Source organism: Pelmatolapia mariae, linkage group LG10_11, assembly GCF_036321145.2.
Source record: "Pelmatolapia mariae isolate MD_Pm_ZW linkage group LG10_11, Pm_UMD_F_2, whole genome shotgun sequence".
Classification (NCBI taxonomy): domain Eukaryota; kingdom Metazoa; phylum Chordata; class Actinopteri; order Cichliformes; family Cichlidae; genus Pelmatolapia; species Pelmatolapia mariae.
In genome coordinates, this window is record NC_086236.1 from 65,111,480 (window position 1) to 65,127,688 (window position 16,209).

General features: G+C 39.1%; 1 protein-coding gene across 1 annotated transcript in view; it reads left to right on the forward strand.

The window, feature by feature from the left end:
• drd2l (dopamine receptor D2 like) overlaps window positions 1-15,840 on the forward strand; it is a 21,141-nt gene extending 5,301 nt beyond the window's left edge. Inside the window, exons 2-8 of the mRNA XM_063486223.1 lie at window positions 7,881-8,276; window positions 9,644-9,753; window positions 11,056-11,192; window positions 12,449-12,663; window positions 12,966-13,049; window positions 13,129-13,483; window positions 14,870-15,840. Of these exons, the coding sequence (XP_063342293.1) occupies window positions 7,905-8,276; window positions 9,644-9,753; window positions 11,056-11,192; window positions 12,449-12,663; window positions 12,966-13,049; window positions 13,129-13,483; window positions 14,870-15,066 (1,470 nt within the window). The 5' untranslated portion in view covers window positions 7,881-7,904 and the 3' untranslated portion in view covers window positions 15,067-15,840. The remainder of the gene's footprint in view (window positions 1-7,880; window positions 8,277-9,643; window positions 9,754-11,055; window positions 11,193-12,448; window positions 12,664-12,965; window positions 13,050-13,128; window positions 13,484-14,869) is intronic.
• Window positions 15,841-16,209: the final 369 nt, after the last annotated feature.

Genomic DNA, 16,209 nt, shown 5'->3' on the forward strand with positions numbered 1-16,209 from the left:
ATAAGCAACTCGGGAACGCCGTAATCAGGACCGTGGGAGGCTGCAACAGAAAGAGGAAGAGAGTTACTGGGGAGCGGGGGAATAACAGCATACGCGGGGTAGAGTTATTAATCTTACGATCAGGGCTGGGCCGTGGGAACCGGAGGGAGGGGTGAGGGTCCGCGGGAGAGCTGCAGGGAAACAGAGGAGATGATGACCGGTGGTGATCCGAACTCCAGGCGGGCAGGAGGACAGGCAGGAGGAGGCTCAAAACACGCCGGACGGTTACCGCTGAAAGGTGACTAACGGACTGGCGTGGAGCAGCTGGCTGAGCGGGGTTAAATAGTCCACCTGATGATCGCCTGGAATGGGATGCAGGTGTAGAGTCGACAGCCACACCCGTGGGCGTGGGCATCCCATCAGCTCCTCGGACACCGGGCCGCGGACCATGACAATAGCTGTGTTGACGAGGACTTGAATTGCTGCACAAATAAAGTGGCCAGTGAGTGTAAATAAAAATTAATCAGAGAAAATATACACCACTGGGACAAAGTGATAAGCTTAGAAGTTACTTTATCATTTCAATTCAAGATGATAAATATGCAAGTTATACAAACATCCATTCCCAGAAGTTGTCGAGCTTGTACTAAGTGGGAACCTCAGGGAACCAGACTGCTGTACTTATGTATGCATGGTTTGCTTTTCTCTGTGAAAAAGAGTTTATGCTAGCAGACATGATTGCACGGTAATGTGAAGTAAAACCAATGCACTGATTAATGGTGGCCTTTTAATTCCAATCACTGAAATCTGCCCAATTTATCACTTTAGTTTGGCAGTAGGTCAAACAACATGTAGCAGACAGAGCCAAATAGGCGTACTTATTCATAATTTTAACCACTAAGGCTCTCCTTTTGTATTCTGCTTGTATTTTTTACATTTTAATTAATATCTTGTTAAGTTTCACATTGCAGAAGTTGACTGTTTTATGAGAAAGTGGTTGAGACATCAGTGGTATTCACAAACACTGAAATAAATAATATAACATAATGAATAAAAAATAATCTTTTCAGAAGTTTATAAAAACATTTAATTGTGCAAATAAATCTTTTATTGAATGTTAATTTTATGTTGCTTTTCTTAGATAGGCATGTTTTTGGACATAAATGTTCTTCATAGGGATTTTTCCACAAAGATATTCATTAAAAATAAACAGTTCTTATAATTACATCTTCTTATCATCACTAATGGAAAAATCCGGAATGAATACATATGTATGCCTTGCCTAGACATCTTCATGAAAACACATTTTTGAGTGAATAGGCATGTTAGAGTTAATGAAAGGCGATTATCTGGGTTTATAGAAGAATCTGTCATTGTCACATGGAGTTTTCATGTTTTCATCAATGTTTTTATCAGTCACACATTAATTATGATTTTAGGCTTTGAGGCATATTTTTTTCACCACCCTGTTGCAGTAGGTGCAACATTTTAAATTTTGGTATTATTTTTCCCAGCTATCAATGTGATGTGCTTCGTCTCTTAAAACGACATAGCTGAACATAGCTGATTCTTTACACTCGAATGCATCTTTAGCCCAAGGTCTCACTTTGTGTTTGGATTGAAAAACAAGAATTACTTTGTTTAAAAACAGGAGATAATTCTGTGAATAAAGCTTCTGGGAAATGTTTATGTTGTGATTAGATTGTTAGTCATGAAATATTCCTCGCAAGTTAAATCTTTTTCTTGATAATTTGTGTTAAAAGTATTCGAGGTTCAATGTAACTTTTGTAGTTCAGTTCAAGAAAAATAAAATAAAATAAACAATCAGTTGCTTGGGGCAAAATATGCCCCAGCATTGTTTGAAGACTTCATCTTCTCATTCTTATTACTGCAGCGCTTCAGCAGCTTTACAGAAGCACTGCAGTCTGTCACTGGCAAATAGCTTTTTCCTAGTTTTGCACTCTGTCTTGGGGCATCTTGCTCTTTGATGTTTTTAAACTAATTTGTGAAAGAGACTGAGGTGAGATGAGCTGGGTTTATTACAGTTGCTCAAATATGACTGCAGGAAAGTTGTTTAGTTTTGAAAAACAAATGTTTTAATTAAATATTCTTGCTTTAAGTGTTTGGTGTTGAGAGAGTGAGCTCAAAAACAAGTAAAGATGTCAACGAAATTGGCTAAGAATCTGTACTGCAAACAGGTGATTCTCTAGTGAGCAAGTGAAGATTGCAACTAAAGAGTTTTTCCATGATCTGTCAATCATCTTATTACAATTTATGTTGCAGCTGCATCTACAAATTGTCTTGAATTAAAAAAGCATTTTGTTTTTCTGCATTTTTTACAGCATTTACTATATATACAAATACAGAGGTTACAGTGGGTCAGATCAATCCAGAACAGCAATCTGACAATTTCAGTTAATGAGCAATAAAATCTGATAGGCAGGCTAATACATACTGTGGAATGAATGAATTTTTCATGTGCTTCCAGTGACTGCATGGAGATAGTTACTCAGTAATAAGAAAATAATGACATCCCATGGCCTGCTTACACCTTGAGCACATCATGCAGATATAAACTTGTGGTTGTGGTACTTCAGCATATAGGCAGAAGAGGTGGAAGCATAAATGGAATAATCTTTTTAAAGTGGCAGGCAAATTCAGAGTGGGAAAAACATGTTATTGTGAAACCCTGAGTGATACAGAAAATTGTAAGAAAGAGAGGACAGGGGAGTGAGATGAAACTATTTTCAAAGGAAAGGACTGCAATTTTATAAACTAGATTTTAAAATCTTATGTTATGTGCTAATTCATTTTGGAGTTTTTAAATCAGATTTTGGATCTATGCATGATCTGTTGCTGAATCAAGTTTCTTTTTGAATGTTTTGAAAAACTAACTGAATCATAGTATAAAACCCACCTTTTATACTAGTTTCATATTGTCAAGGGGGTTGGAAATTTGCCATTTAGATCTCTGATTGTATCTTGTGAAATCAATCACATGAGAATGTCTTTAGATGCTGTTGCCAGTGGTTTGTCTATTGATTTATTCAGTTGAACTTGTCTAGGATATGGGTTGATTAACAATGCAGACTAGAGGTCAAAGTCAGTCAGTTACTGTAATGTGATGCACATGATGGAGCGGGTGGTGCTAAGGTGGTAAAAGTCTCACTGAATTCATTCATGACCTCTGGACTAACAAGAAAATTCAAACTGTGATGCTGCCAGTCAGTAGTCCGTTTCAACTTCCTGTTGCCGATAAATATTTCATGCAGCTTTTTGCATGCTGTCGTACAGCCTCTGTGTTTGAGTGTAACAGAAGAGAGCCAAAGACTTATTAGTGAGGGGAAGAGAAGTTCTCATATATCTATATCATGTCTCCTCTCTGCAAAAACACATCAGTACCAGGTTACTAATCACAGGTTTCAAAGAAAAGGCTGGTTTAGATGAGATGTGTCGTTACTAATGTTTTCATTAATTAAGCTTATTGCTTTCCTTCTTTTGTCTAAAGCTAAATATTTGTCTGTTTTAGTAAATGACAAAGCTAAGGTTGTTCTCTACAACAGACACCCTCTGGAATTGGTTTTGAGATTTTTTTTTCTGCAACAAACGGCAACAAAAACAACAGAAAAAGTTCTCTTTCTGTTTCAAATGGGTTTAAAATTCATTTATGCTCATTTGCTGTGTCTAATAGCCTGCTGTTTCATGAGTCGTGGCTATGTTTTGAGATCGCAGATGTCATTTTATGGTAAGGATTAGGGTGCGGTCATGATTAAGATCGTCATCAGTCGACACTACTGGGTTGGAAACCACATGCGACAAACAATAAATTCTTTTGATGACACACAAATGAGTGTTACATGCCATTTCAGGATACTGGGGTGCTGAGTCTAATGATTCCCCTAAAAACAAAGATTCCTAAAGAACATGCTTGTCATTTGCATCTTTTTACAGAACATAGCCTGCCATCAGCTTCAGTGTTACATTAGAATAAAGTCTTCACATAAAACCTAATTGATAGGGTTTTTTTCTCATAACAGAAAGATTGCAACATTATGATGCAAAACTTGTGCGGCAAAAATCAATTTCTCAGCACTTCATCTGTATGCTGACAACAATCCACATTTCTTCCCCCCAAAAATATGGAGCATTACTTTATTTCTGAGCAACTTCTTATGAATTATTCTGTACAGCCCACAAACTGGGTTTGAGCGACAGCTTGCACAAACACCCTACTCCTGATGGCCCTTTGGTCAAAAGAATTGCACCGTCCTTAGTTCACCCTTCAAATTGAATTACATCAACTAGCTGTGGATTACAGTACCACTGTGCATCAATATCGCCAAGGGAGAGCATGGCTTATAGAGAGCAGTCAGTGAATAATGCATCCTAAAAATACAAACAAAAACGAGGCAATTAATAAACTAATGTTTTCACACAGCTCACCCAACACACTGATGCATGCATTGCACATGTGGATTAGTGTTTCTCTCACTGACCTATCATCAATAATTCTTTTTATGCTATGGACAGGTTATGTAGGTAAAACCTTTGTGTATTGAACACTGATAATACATACATAATTGATCAAATATGACTGACTGTGTTAAATCTTTCATGGGTGGAAGGCATGTCAGAACAAACAGAATACTGACTCAGTGATGAGCATCCATACGGCTTATAAATGCTATAAGCTGTCACAGTGCAATTATAGTTTATATATGAAGTGTGTGTGTCTTGCCATTAATTCAGAAGCATGCTGGTCAGTGAGTATCAGGATGTTCAGTTAGTATTACATTACACATGTAAGTGGCAAGTGGTTCTTCTATAGCACTCTCCTCTACTAAATGGGCTTTAAACAAAATACCTCATTCACACAAGCACTTTTTTCCTACACTTAAGTGCTTTCTAGCAAATACTCTGATGGATGGTTTGGAGAGCAACTTGTGGTTCAGTATCTTGCACAAGCATACTGCATGAACACTGGAGCAGGCAGGAATTGAACAATCGATCTTCCGATTAGTAGATGGCTTGCTTTAACTCGTGCGTGTCTAATTTCCCCTATGCGTTTACATGAAAGGTGTCATGTTGGCAGCAACGAACCAATCTAAAAGCTGAATTCATGGATCATATTACTCTTTTCCACAGAAAACACAGAGACATTATCCTGTGTTCTCATAGTTGCAGTTTCAGTGGTGCAAAAGAGTTCAAGCAGCAGATTAGAATGAAGTACACTAACATTTTATACAGTTTCTACAGCATTAAACTAATTTGAACGTATTCCTCTGACAGTGCAATGCACAGTTTGTGTTTGATGTGGTTTTAGGAAGCTACACATATAAAAGGTACACCCCCAGCACAGAATCTATATCACAGATGACACCTGGGTCAAAATCAAGACACAAGAAGTGGAATCCTTCACTGCGCACATTAACGCTGTGGATAAAAACATCAAGTTCACCAGGGAAGACACAAAGGACAACTGTTTGCCTTTCCTGGACTGCGCCGTGCACATTGAAGAGAATGGCAACCTCAACATCGAAGTTTACCGGAAGCCCACACACACGGACCAGTACCTCCTCTTTGACTCCCATCACCCTCTGGAACACAAACTTGGAGTAATCAGGACCCTACACCACCGGGCAGAACATGTTCCCTCTAAGCCTGAGGGAAAAAAGAAGGAACACACACACGTAAAGGAAGCACTCAAAACATGTGGTTATCCTAACTGGGCGTTCATAAAGTCAGCAAAGAGGCACAGAAAAGAAGATCAGACACCAGCGAGGGAGGATAAGAAAGACAGACGCAACAACGTTGTTATCCCCTATGTAGCCGGTGTATCAGAGAAACTCAGGAGAGTTTTCTCCAAGCACGACATCCCAGTGTACTTCAGACCCAGCAACACACTCAGACAGAAACTGGTTCACCCGAAAGACAAAACTCCAAAACACAGACTTAACAACGTGGTGTATGCTGTACAGTGCAGCGAGGAATGCCCAGACCTCTACATTGGAGAGACCAAACAGCCACTTCACAAGCGCATGGCACAACATAGAAGAGCCACCTCCACAGGACAAGACTCAGCAGTCCATCTGCATCTTAAGGATAAAGGTCACTCTTTCGAGGATGCCAATGTTCACATTTTGGACAGAGAGGACAGATGGTTTGAAAGAGGAGTGAAAGAGGCCATCTATGTCCACTGTGAGCGACCATCTTTGAACAGAGGCGGTGGTTTACGACACCAACTGTCTGCCATCTATAATCCAGTTTTGAGTTCCCTCCCCAGACGCCTTAATGCCCACTCACATCCTGGGCCATCTGACCTCAGGAATTTACATGACAGGGTGGGGCCAGGTTTCACAATGAGCTCACCCGAAACCCTGGCTGATTAGGTCCCACACCCGCTTTCACACCTTGGCTCATGTGATTAGAGGATCACCAGGGGGTCCTTTGTCCCTCTTTGGGGGGATACTCCCACTGGGTTTAAATCTGGGACTCTCGGCCATTTGACCTTAGAACTGAAGAAGCTTCTCGGATGAGAAGTGAAACGTCTTCAAGCAACTTAAAGAAGTCCAGACGCTTTTCTTTGCAAACTCCTTTGACTACGATGACCTGGATGACTGAGAACCTTCACAGACAATCTATATCACACTTAAAACATGCTGTAAATAAAAGAATTAGTGAAAACGTGGGGTGGGGCTTCCATCTGATTTTTAACCCCAAACTTGGACCATAACCTGCTCTTGACTGTTTTAGTTTTGGCTCTGGCAGCTGCAGACTTCCTGTTGTTTAAGAGTTTGAGAGTAAAGATAGAATATAAAAACAGAATTGAAACATAGGCTTGGTAAAAATTTGATCACATCAGCAATTACAGTGTAGGGTTTGTGTTTTAGGATCATATATTAATACTTACAGAACAATACATTTTTTGCTGCCAAGAGAAAGAAAATCAAGGAGTAAAGTTGGGTCTCATAGTTAATATTTATTACTGACAGCCATCAGAGAAACACAAAGAGATGCTGCTTTGTAGTTTGGGCCTCAGCTTTCTTAATTCATACACAGACATAAACCCAGAATGATTTGCAGTATTTTTAAAACTGTCTTTGCATAATTTTTAACCCTGTAAGACCCAACCTATCAAAAACAGCCACAAAATTCTAATTCTTTGAAATTGAGATTTTTATTAACCCTTATAACAAAATCCACAATTTCTTCTTGCTGTATCATGTTGTGTATGATATATTTTTATTACATATTTATTATATATTTTTTGTATCGCATTTGATACATTGAGCATTTTTGGCAACTTTTTGTTAAAAACAATGTTCATTTTAGACAAAAAAGGATAATTTTGTCCATAACATTTTGAAATTATGGCAAGTGTTGATCATGTTGATGAGATAGAGGTCTCAGAAACTCATATATCATATATGATACAAAGGGCATTATAGGGTTAAGTGGAAGTTGATTGTCAGTGATATAAATAATATGATTAGCTAAATAATTTTTCCTTTTTACAAGAAAACATTGCGTGGCACATAACTCTGTCCATCACTGTCACCATAACCACCTGCAGACAGCAGCGGGAAGAAATCCAGGCAACTAATGGGAGCGTCAAAACTAACTAACTAAAAACTAACATAAAAAACTGAGTGTGCAGTATTGTTACTTCCAATGCTTTTCCCTTACTCTGTTCCCTTTGTGTGGTTACAAAGCTGTCTGTCTGAGGTGAGACCAAAGACAAAGTTCCAATAATAAGCGTTCCTTCGTTCTCCTTTCCTGTCAGAAAAAGTAGCCACTCGTCTTTGGATCTATTTTAAAAGACTGAATCAAATGCACAGTGGGCCATGAAGGGCCCCACAGTAATTATGTTTCTCCTGCTTTTTTGTGTCATTAATTTTCAGCCTGACCATGTTCACTGGAGCAAGATGACTTTACCCAACAAGTCAGACGACACCTCCTCTCCCTCCTTCCCTCTCTCCTCCCTTGAACATAATTTCTCTGTCTATGTCACCAATGACCCCTCGTACTCCCCCATATCCTTCCCCACATCCTCTTCCTCTTTTCTGACTTCCACCAACTGCACCAGCTCTGCTTCACCCTCCTCTCCACCATACAACTTCTATGCGGTGCTGTTAGTCCTCCTGATCTTCTGCGTGGTGTTTGGTAATGTGCTGGTGTGCGTGGCGGTGTCTCGAGAACGTGCCCTGCAGACCACCACCAACTACCTCATTGTCTCACTGGCTGTTTCTGACCTGCTGCTGGCCACGCTGGTCATGCCTTGGGGCGTATACCTGGAGGTTTGTGTGCACTTCTGTTTGTTTTCCCTTCTTTTCCTGCTTTATTTTTTGTGGTTCTGAAGAAAGACAAAAAAAGAGAGAATCAAATCCTTGGATGCAATGGAAATCAAGAGGATAAGAGTGTTCAGCAGTTTTCAGCCTTTTTTCAGACAAACGTATAACAAATGAGATCAGTAATATATTAGAAAATCAGCAGAAAAGTGAGTTTTCTGCTGAAGAATATGAGCCGACTGATAACCAGCCTTCCAGAATTTCCCATATGCCCTTTTGGCTCGCTTCTCATAGTAATTTCAGTAGCTTTGGTTTGTGGACTGCTGGTTGAAAATGAACAATACAAATACATTTTTGTTAGTATGAAGTTAACAGAACAAAATTATGGATAAAATTGGTATGGTAATCAAGAAAATAATATGACTTATTAATAATGTGAATATTCTTTTGGAATAACCTGTCAGGTCTTCTCACATTTTGGTTTGCCCTTTGTGTTTTATTAACAAAAGATTTAAAAAAAAAAAAAAGCTTCCCTTGTGTGTCTTTGCTTATTATGCTTCCTTTGTTTTATTCTCTTTTTTTCTTTCTTTCTGTTTGTTATTCTGCTTGATTTTTTTTTTTTTTTTTTTTTACTTCTGAAATTTGTCTTAGTTGTCATCAGTTCTCCAGGCACTTTCTGTCCTACCATCTCCCTTTGTTTGTCCTGAGTTTAATTAAAGTTATCTTTTTTGTTTGTGTAGGTGCTGCCTCTGTGTTCTGTAGTTGGGTCCTCTTTTTGAACTTCAAACAACAAAAAAACACCCACTCACATTTACAAGACCAGTCAACGTAATGTTACATGGTTCCTTATTTTTATTTTATTATAACCTACTCAAAGAAAGATTGAATCAATAAGTGTTTTGGCATTTTTGGCTATTAAATAACACTTTTGTCACATATCAGATTGGCTATTGATTATATCACTGATTAATTATTTAGTAATTATAAATACTGTTTTACTCTGTTTTAGTCAAGAATCATTATTGTTTTTTTTAGATCCAAGGGACTTACTTGAATTTTTTTTAAATCCCTTGGTGCACAGCAATCACTGTTAGAGTGCAAAATACTTATTTCTGCATTATTTACTAGGTAAACACAAATCCTTTGTCTTTTTCTTTTTGACAGTCTTTTTAGTTAAATTTCAAAAGGAAGTAATGATCTTTATTAAACTATTAAAAAACAAATTAAATATTGAATTATCCAATAAGAAGCAAAAGTTTGAACCAGCCTGGTTAATGTTGATGTGCTGCACATGAATAAAAATGTACAAAACGTGATACCAGGTTAAAAAATGAAAGTGAATTATGAGTGAGTAAAACTTATTTGCTTTGTTGAAGGTGGTAGGAGAGTGGCGATTCAGCCTCATCCACTGTGACATCCTGCTCACATTGGACGTCATGATGTGCACAGCCAGTATCCTCAACCTCTGTGCCATCAGCATCGACAGGTGGACGCTTGCCTAAAAATTACTCTCACATTATCACCTTTACTGCTTGTTTGTTCTCATTTCTCTTTGTGCCTCCTCTTATTTGTTGAGCTCACTTCTATTCTAACAATTTATCTTCCTCTTGAGAATTCCCTTTCAGCAGGAGAACAAGTTATTCTGCTATAAACTATTTGAAATTATATAAGTCATTTTTAACCAAATAACATGACAGTAAATCAGTATGGTATTTCTTCCACCTAATCTTGACCTTTATAATTTTTTTTGGCTGGGCTACGCAAATAAACGCTAACCAAAGAGCATGCATTTACATACATTACCTATACAAACCCCACTAAAAACTTAACTAAAAGAATTGCCATCATCCAGCTCTCACTGAGTAGCCAAATAAAAACTTCTTTCTGCTGCAGTCATCTATCTGTCCACCTTGTAATGACAGGTTTTCACAGTTGCGACACTCATTAGTGTTTGCTTTAGTGGAACCATATAAAAAACCTGATTAAGTGTTCCACCTGATGCCCTCTTAATGGTCCGGCGAGAGGTGGCCAGACACCCAGCGGGCAGACAGTCTGCAATTGGGTCCTAATTCCTCTGGCAAAGTAACACATTTAGACTGCACCACTTTGGTCTTGTGTAATTTGTTATAGCATCTAAGGATAGTCTCTAAATTGTTTTTGTTGAATCCACAGAGAGTAGTTTATATATAATGCAGTAGCAAAGCTGTAAGGGCTTAAAGCCCCCAAAGTGACCCATTACAAGGACACAGAGGTGAGGTTAAGTGCTTTGATTTAATTAACTCTAGCACTTTTTATGCAAAGTCATCCAGTGTATTCTGCAAAATAATAAATAGGACAAATCTAAATAATGATTGTGCAGTCATTGGAGTCATTATTTTGTATTTTACTTTAGGCTTCATGTTCCGAAATTGAACTTTGCTATTTGGGCTGTTTGGGACCTGATGAATGTAAAAACAAAGAATTGCCCGATTTTTATGTTTTACCTGATTTTTGTTTCTGACAAAAATGAAATCCACATATGAGGACATTTGTTTTAAATTTTGATTGAACAGTGGCAGTATAATGTCCTTGTAAATGGATATCAGGCCCTTGTGGAGCAACATTTAATATTTTGGTCTACACAACCCAAAATGTGATGTCCACATATGTGGACGCCAGGTCCTAGGAGGTTAATTAGGTGCAGAAATGCATTTGTTTCCTCTGCATTGACGTGCATGTCAAGACACAAGGACCAAAAGTGAATGTGTAGGAGGCGCGCTAATGTGTCTGTGTGTATGTATTGTTGCAGATATACAGCGGTGGCAATGCCGTTGCTCTACAACACCAGATACAGCTCCAGGAGGAGGGTGGCGGTGATGATTTCGGTTGTGTGGTTCCTTTCTTTTGCCATCTCCTGCCCTTTACTGTTTGGGCTGAACAACACTGGTAACAGTGCCATCTGATACTTTTTGACTTTTTCAGTGCTCAGCTGTAAATTGTTTTCTTTAAAATTATAGAACTGTTTCTTTTTTTAATACAAAAACAGTCTTTCCAAACCGTCTTTAAATTTGATTATTCGTCTTTTTTTTTTTTTTAAATGCTGTGCATGCAGTGACATTTCAATATGTTGGCATCATCAGTGGTTAAAATTGCCTCACAGTAGTAGCAGAAGGGAAGGTGCCCAGCAGCTAACCTTATTGGAGACAGCTATGAGGTAGAGAAGCATAGTCCAGCTCCACCTCTAGGTACAGGCAGACCCCCACCTCCTTCTTATCTATAAACACTGGGAATTGGTGCTGTCTAGTCCATTTGACTCTGCAGTGAGCACGAGTTGGTGATGAGGGACTTCAGCTTTCAAAGCACTCGCACTGAACTCAAAGGCGGCCACTTGAGAATAAGTGGGGAAACATAAAGTAATGCGAGGGTGAGCAAGAGGCATCCGGCAGCCTCAGTTGTGGGTCCAAATGCAGCAAGATACCAAATGATGTCAAACTGTGAAAAATATTCTCTCTCCACAGAAATGTGTTGCTCGTAGATTACAGCACGGCATTTGGAAGGTGCTCTGTGCATTGCTTTTCATTCGGTTTTCATTCAGCACCAGCGTTTGTGTGTAAAGGATCACTTTGCGTCATTGGTAGCTTGCAAATGTGGGTTTGATGAAACTCCAATGAAAACAGCATTTCACTTCAAGAGTTAACATTTTCAACATGGTGTTCTTAAAGCGCTCCAAAAAGTTTCAAGATCAAGAAGAAATGAATGAGTTTAATGGTAAATTCGACAGATGTTTATTATAGCTGACAAGGAATGGAAACCGATGACCAAAGTTAACAGCACCTTTAATACAGAATAATTGAATATGTTGTACTTTACTATGATTAGCATAGAGTAGATTTGCCCACCGCCAACCTCAACTGTGCATCAGTGCAACAGAACTGATTCACGATTCCCTGTTGGACTGTTCATTGGTTTTTGGGTAGCAGAGCCACAGATTCCTATTTAGGATTACTTGAGTGCCATCTTCCTTCTCTTTATAATATCTCTGATAATAGTTAAATCCTGCACCAGTTTAAATCCTAGGTTAACGTCTCTTGCCTTTTGCCTTGGTACTTCACACATAGACAGATAAATCTTGCAATTATCCCTAATGGTTTCTGTACTATATCCATTCTTTGCCCTTTTTCTTTTTTTCTGCTGCACATTAGCTAATCGTGAAGGCACCACGTGCAGCTTTGCAGACCCGGCATTTGTGGTGTACTCATCTGTGGCCTCCTTCTACGTTCCCTTCATTGTAACATTGCTGGTGTATGCGCAGATCTGCCTGGTGCTGCGCAAACGTGGCAGACGCACTGCCCCGCCACGCAGACACGGTTTGCTTGCGCAAGGTGCGGCTGAAGCAGAAGGTCACCGACACAGGAAGGTAGATTTCATACCAAACTAATGTTTATCAAGCTTGAGTCAAGTTTGAGTTGTCTTCCAGCCATTTTGCAATTGTAATGAGATAGAAAGTTTAGATGAAGTCAACAACAGTCTTCATCATATTTGAAAAACACTTTTGTAACTTCAGTTACACACACTTCATCTCATTCACAGTGTAATTTCCATAAGATGACACTAGATTCTTGTCCTACCAGCAAATATATTTTACTGTGAGCTATCAGTTTCCAGTTCTTTTATGCATTATCTTTTCTTTTCAATATACATGGCATTCTTCCATTTCAGAATAAGTGTACACAACCAGAAGATGTGAAGCTGTGCACCCTGATCCTGAGACCTGCCTCTGCAACCCCACAGCGCAAGAAAGTGGTGAGGGTCATAACTTAAGCCAGCGCTCAGTCCAAACAGATTCTCTTTTTATTGTCATTTTTATATAATTCTCACACAGAGCCTGGTTAAAGAGGCGGTGGTTCACCCTCTTGAAGTGGAGCCAGGTCATTTCCTGCCGCAGAATGAGCAAGGTCTGGCTCCTCCCCCTCCTCCTCAGGCCTCTTCGAAATCTGGACGACCCCGGATCTCCTTGTCCATCTCGGTTGGACCTGCTCCTGTTCTCCCCTCAACTGTGACACGATCGGCTCTGACACCTCGTCCTCCCACCCTTGAGGATGGCATGAGGGGCCGTGAGGGATGGAGGGAGCGCAGCGCAGGCAAAGAGAAATGGGGCATCACCAAGGAAAGGGTGAGAGGGAGGCTGTCACAGCAGAAGGAGAGAAAGGCGACTCAGATGCTTGCTATTGTGCTCGGTAAGCAGTGGGGAATGCAGACTTATTAATGAGGTGTTCTTTGCACCATGTGTGCATGCTCAATCTTCACTTGTGCCCTGGTGCATTCACAAAGTCTTTCTACCTGAAATCCAGACACCTCCTAAGTCTCTACGACATTGTTTTTCAAGATATCATTCTATATTTAGTGAAGGCACATAACACATCTAAGCTCACAGAACAAAGTTAATTTAATTTAATTAAGGCTTATTTATGTAGCGCCAATGTGTACTATAAGGTATTCAGTACTGCATCAATCAAGCGACGGAGGTTAATGAGAAGAGGAAAAAGTAAAACACAGAGAAACAGGACAAAACAAACTATGAGAGAGATTAGACAAAAATATGATGACATTGATTAATGATATTTCTCTGTTCTTTGTCTCCATGCTTTGTCCTGTTGTATGTTTGTTGTCTTTTTTGTTATATGTGTGTGTGCTGGTATATAAACTTGTGGAGAGTGAAAAGAGGTGAGAGTGGAAAAGGTGCTCATGCATCACATTAAGTCCCGCAGCAGTCTAAACCTATAGCAGCATAACTAAAGGAACGTTCATGGACATCTAATCCAGCTTTAACTATAAACTTTATGAAAAAGGAAAGTTTCTTGTCTTATCTTTAAAAGCAGAGGTGTCTGTCTCCTGAGATGGCTCCACGGGAGCGGGTCCTCTTAGCTGAAGGCTACTGAGATTGTAGCTTGTCCCATGTATCATCACATTTGCTCAGATGCCTTCATCTTATTTAGGTATTTTCACAAGTTTGCTGAGATTGCATACAGAGAGCAATAAAAGACTAAATAAAAATTAAACCAAAAATATGGGTTAAAACCAGCGATCGTGAAATGTTTTTTAATACATAAAAGGTGACTGTAGATGTTTACTGTACAATAATTCCCTTGAGCCAGTTCTGTATTGTAAAAGGAAATGCAATCACCTTTGGCAGAATGAAGAAAAATCTAGATGAAATGTGTCCCGAGGGCTCTATTCTGAATAATTGAAAATAATTTGATTTTTCCAGATGAAAGATTTTAAATGTAAATTTGGAGCAAGTTTTCCTTATTTCAGTTGGAGAAAGAGTGATGAATGTTAACATTCACAGCAGCAGTTTTTACGGCCTTCATTATTTATGACTTCTGACTTGATTGTATTTTTCTCACCAAGCTCATTTGTTGTGTGATTTATGAGACTTGGCGGTTCTGACTCTGAAACTGGGATAGATGAAATCCTCTGTCTGCGTATTTACTGACTCGGTGGTTTTATGAGAGTGTGCAAACTACAAATGTACAAGTAGACAAGATATTTAATAAATTACATCCTTGCATGATTTCTGTGACACACAAAGACATAATCCCTGTCTTGTCTTTCCTTCAAAGGTGTGTTCATTATCTGCTGGCTGCCTTTCTTTCTGACCCATGTACTAAAGGCCCACTGCAGAAGCTGCTGCATCTCACCCTCTCTGTACAGCGCCGTTACCTGGCTGGGATACCTCAACAGTGCCGTCAACCCTGTCATATACACCACTTTCAACATTGAATTTCGCAAAGCCTTCATCAAGATCCTGCACTGCTAGTCCAAAAGGATGAGAGGTGTCAGTTGTCCAAAAATAAATTTAAAAAAAGCCTGACATCGATTTGAGGTCTGAGGTGAGAAAGAGCTGAGTAAAAAGCAAAGATAAAGAAGTGTGTGGCAGGTTTGATGTGCAGAGATGGGAAGTGAGACAAAAGAGTGGACAGCTGATAAGTTGAAGTGGGACAAACATTTCAGAAAGTGAATGACAAGAGAAATGTAACAAATAGCTTACAGAAGACTGAAGAAAGAAACTAGGAGGCAATCACAAAAAAGCGTGTGACAAGTAGAAGACAGGTGCACGAAACACAAACAAGCCGGAGATATTCAAAGAAAAGAAGACGTGTGCTGTGTTGTACTGATAATACGCTTGTCAAGAGAATTACTGAGTACTGGGAATCTCAGAGCAGCGGCTTGACTCAAAAACTTAGCGTAAGTTGGACTCCAAGAAACGTGACTGTTTTTCCAATTTACTGGAAGACTTAACTTGTACTTGTATTTTCTTGTATCGTTGACGAAAAGCACCTTATCAGTTTACATATGCTTCTCTTTCCCAGAGGACTGGAATAAGTCAGGGGAAAGGGGGAAAAACAGCTTGAGTACAGCTTAAAACTCTGACATCCAATGATCAATAATATTTCATACCTCTTTTAAAAAATCCCCATTGCATTGTGTAACAATTATTGATTTGGTGACTGAGCAGTAACAGTCAAGACAGCTTTCATGCATTTTAATATGTACAGTTCTTGCTCTAAATAAGTTGCTTATAAATGTAAAGGTGAGTGTTGTAAATAGTTGCTTTAAAGTTTTGTGGGATGTACAAATAATCAAATAAAAATCATTTTCATCCATTACTTGTGTTGTTTTAAAATCACTACCATCTTATGCAATGGAAAAATATACTTTTTTTTGTCAAATTACAGTGAAAAAACATACAATCACTTCCACAGTTTAGGCCAGTCCTTTCCCTACTTGATTGTAAAGTACAACTTACATCCTGTGTCAGTGGCACAGGGATGGTGACTGTGTAAAGTCTTGTGTACTGAGACAGGACTATGAAGGCACACTGAGAATTTTGAATGAGCCGTTCTCTAGCAGCTTGGACATTTTTCTGCATATATGTGTGTACTGCCTCTTTTCAAAAGAT